Genomic DNA, 4,121 nt, shown 5'->3' on the forward strand with positions numbered 1-4,121 from the left:
TTTAAAATCTTTTTATGATTTTTTTTTAGAGAAGGGATGTTGAACTTTTACATCAATCCTGACCTCAAAAGCATTTTGAGGTCATCAAAAATCCTTTTGAGGCCATCAAAACCCCTGTCTTTATCACAGCCATACACACTCAGAGAAAGCAGGGCCAATTGGGTGGAAAACAATTAACCAACCAGTGTGTTTTTGTATTCTGTGAAATTTAGTAATTGTTTCACCCAAGAGGACCCATTCTTAAAATTCACATTACACTAGAGATCAAGCAATATGAAAATTGCGTAACATTTTCTGGCTGAGTAGAATATTTTCCATACAGATGAACCCACTTCACAAATTACAGCACACCCATATGTACTTTAGTTGTGTATTTAGCTCTTAGCCTATGATTTAAATATATCTGACCTTTCTTGTCTACCTTTATGTCTAAGGCAACACAGAGTAATTTGACTCTGATTATGTCGTACACATTTCCTATAAAAGTTTTTTGTTTTATTTCAGTTGGATGAGTTGTACTCGGTGGTGCTCAGCCCTCATGGGGACTTTCCTATCACATTGGGAGATGCTACAAGAGTTAACATTACTATTTTAAAAAATGATGATCCCCATGGAGTTATTGAATTTATTACTGCAGGATTAGTGCAAACCATAAATGAAAGCAAAGGAGATTACATGAGCTATGGTAACCATATAGATTTGAATTCAGTTTCATATTGGAAGTGGCAACATATTATTCGAGTTTTCAGGACTACATCAAGGTTGGAAGGGATAAAGCAGGTTGTATGGATACCGAAATCTGCAGCAGCTTTTGGCAATCATATATCTTGTGCCTGATCTAGCCATTTTTTAAAATTTTTTTTTGCTCAGCTTGTTGCTTAATGTGACACTAAACTTAGTAATTAAATCTTAGAAATGAATTTAAGTACCTTAACTATTAACAAAAATATATCTTATTTGTGTATCACTTGGCTGTAGACCCTCAAACCATCTCTGAATTGGTGCTGACACTGGGCTTCCTTCTCGAGGGTGACTACTTTTGTTCCCCATGGTCCCTGTGTGTGTTGTAAAGTAGCCACCACTCCAAGCTCGCTCCCATGATAGACTACAATCTCACATTTAGTTTTCTAATTTGAATTGAGATTGTAGTCCATTACGTGACTAAAATGTCACTTTAACTCATGGTAAACTATGACTTGCTGACTATCAAGTCTTGCCAGTCATCCTTAACAGTTTGGATGATGCCATTTACACATTTGGTCTTTCATTTATTCAGGCCAGTCTGGCATGTTGTCTGTATTTATGAATAATTTGTGAAAACTGCTTTTTATAGGGCTACACTTCTCAGAATTGCCTGAGGTAAACTGGGACTTGGAAACCCATTTATATTAGAGGATGAATATTCACTGGAAGCTAATATTGTTTATGAAAACATATTTTGGCTCAGATGTACAAATTGGCATTCATCCTTTACATTGGTAGAACTAAAAAGTTCCTAATATGAACATTGTGGGCTTAATTTACTAAAGGAAAATAGGCAATTTTAGTAACCTTTATAACCCCTATAACATCTGCATCCGATATATGTCATGATAACAGTTACTTCTGCACACACACCATGATACCCAGTGGCAGATTATTTGCACCTTAGGCTCTGGGTTGTGTTATTGAGGACCACCCACCCCACTCCAGGAATGCTACTCATAGGGGTTGATTTACAAAAGGCAAATAGCCTGTTCTATTTTGCAAGGGTAATTCCCCTTAGCTTAATGAAAGTGGTAAAAATTAACTTTGCAAAGAACACCCAATCACGATGAAGAAAAATAAATGTTTTTTTTTTACTTGAACGGGACTAGGTGATGGACATCAGAAGAGCTTCACCTTATCTACTAATCTAAGGGACAGTTCAGCCTGTTTTCCTTTAGTAAATGAACTCCTTTGGCCCCGTTCACACCTTTGCATTGCATGAACGCGAGTTTTTTCCAGCGTTTATTGAGATTTGCCCATTTGATCGGCTTACATACAGATTCTGCTACAGGCATTCTATGTTTTTTCCACCACGTGTTTATGAACATTTGTAATAATGATGACCGTTTGGGTTGCCATTAACAAGTAATGGTGCCACAGATGTGTTCCAGGATTTTGAGGTGTTCTGTGAACACGCATCAATTTGTGCATTTTGCACACATTCATGGAACACGAAGATGTGAATGGGTACTTAGGGGTCTATTCACAAAGCAGCCAAAGGATCTAGCCGTAGCTTCGGCTGATCCTTCGGCTAGCTTCGGCCCCTGGACCCCTTCGGTTCAGTATTCACTATAGCCCGTACAGCTCCCGAAGTCGGCCAGGCGGCTCAGTCGAGCAGAAGGCATGTGCTTCGGCTCGACTGAGCTGAGGTGAAAGCCGAAGCTGGCCGGCCAACAGCCTGCTTCTGACAGCTGGGCGGAGCCAGCCTTGATCTCATGACTGGCTCCGGCCACTTACAGAGAGATCAGCGTCCCTGACAGTGACCTTTAAAAGTTGCTGGTTAGATGTTCTCTGCAGCTTCTATTAAGACCAGAGGCATGTGGGTCCTAGATTTAATGCAGAATCTTATATATACCTGCACTATTAGAGAGAGTTATTTTGCCACATGCCAGAGTGACTGCATGTTCATTCTACATCTGTTATATACTGTATACTATGATCAAATTATTTGAAAGCTACTTTCCACCATGGGCCCTAAAGCTATTGCCAAACTACCAGCTCCAGCATTAAACACTGTTTTAATCAAAAACTTTGAAAATCAATTTTTTTTGCAAGTTAATGGCCATAAAAATGGTATAGGGATTTGGGTACTGCCCTGGGGGACATGTATCAATGAAAAAAACACTTTAAAAAAATAACATTTTTAAAGGAGCAGTAATTTTAACATTACTTAAAGTGAAACAATAAAAATGAAAAATTCCTTTAAATATCGTGCCTGTGGGTCCCCTTAAACTGCCTGAAAAGTGGCGCATCTGTACAATGTATAGAACCTGGTGCAGCAAAACTGACATTTCTAAAGAAAAAAATGACATTTAAAAAGAAAAAAAAAGTGTGTGGTTCCTCATCCCAAACAATACCAGAACCTTTAGGTCTGGTAGGAATGTTAATTGGGATCTAATATCTAATATATTCAATTCAATTTTCTAAAATAATTTAGAAATTATTTATTTTATTTAAATCTTTATTTTTTAAAACATCTCTTCATATGAAAGATCTAAAGGTAAAAGATTTTCAAAGCCATTTTGTAAAGAGCTTAAATATGCAGAAATTGTTTTATATATTTATTGTAAACCTCAAAAGAAGAATTACAACTTTGTCATTCATTATCATTGATGGATATGTATTATACACTTTATTGCTTCATGTTTACCATTAAATATTAGGGGTCTATTCACTAAGCTGTCGAGGGCAGCCGAGTGAATGACCGATCTGAAGTGAAGTGAGCCGAACACTGTTTGGCTATTCACTTCAGGCTGGTACGGCTAATTTCAGCCGTACATCGGCTGAAATCAGCTGTACATCGGCTTGCTTCGCGTGGCTTCGGGTCCCGAAGTGCAGAAGGAGTTCGACTCAGCCGATCCAACATCTGGATCGGCTGAGCCGAACCTCCGGCAGGCTTCTCACTGCTGTTCGGGCTATTCTTAAAGATGCCGAACAGCAGTGAGTGAATAGCCGAATGCAGCTGAGCCGCATTCGGCTCGGCTGTTCTGCTCGGTCCCTCAGAGATACCGAGCAGAACAGAAAAAGAGTGAAAAAAGTAAAAAAAAGTAAATTGAAAACGATTGTGCGGAGCTAGCAGTGACAGCTAGCTCTGCCCAATAGTTTCCTATTGTCCGGCGGCTCTGCTGCTGTAAAAAAAAAAAGAAAAAAAAAACTCTCTCGGGCGCTCTGAGAGTCTCCTGCTCCCAGCCGCCCAGGAGAGAAACACAGCTGTGTCTTTTTTTCTTTATTCTGACACGAGCGATGTCAGAATAGGAAAGAAAAAAAAGAATTTAAGAATTTTCCCATTGAAAAGCATTAGGACATTACTATTGGCTATTTCAATTTACAATAGCCAATAGTAAACTAGCATTGTACCCGCCCTCTGCTGATGG

General features: G+C 38.9%; 1 protein-coding gene across 1 annotated transcript in view; it reads left to right on the plus strand.

Annotated features, from left to right (window-relative positions):
* The window catches only part of ADGRV1 (adhesion G protein-coupled receptor V1), a gene marked incomplete at its 3' end in the record, with an annotated part of 181,443 nt that overhangs the window by 42,313 nt on the left and 135,009 nt on the right, over window positions 1-4,121 (plus strand). Inside the window, exon 13 of the mRNA XM_018559232.1 lies at window positions 505-685. Coding sequence (XP_018414734.1) covers window positions 505-685 — 181 coding nt within the window. The remainder of the gene's footprint in view (window positions 1-504; window positions 686-4,121) is intronic.

This window comes from Nanorana parkeri, unplaced genomic scaffold, assembly GCF_000935625.1.
Source record: "Nanorana parkeri isolate BGI_ZX_2015 unplaced genomic scaffold, ASM93562v1 scaffold384, whole genome shotgun sequence".
NCBI lineage: Eukaryota > Metazoa > Chordata > Amphibia > Anura > Dicroglossidae > Nanorana > Nanorana parkeri.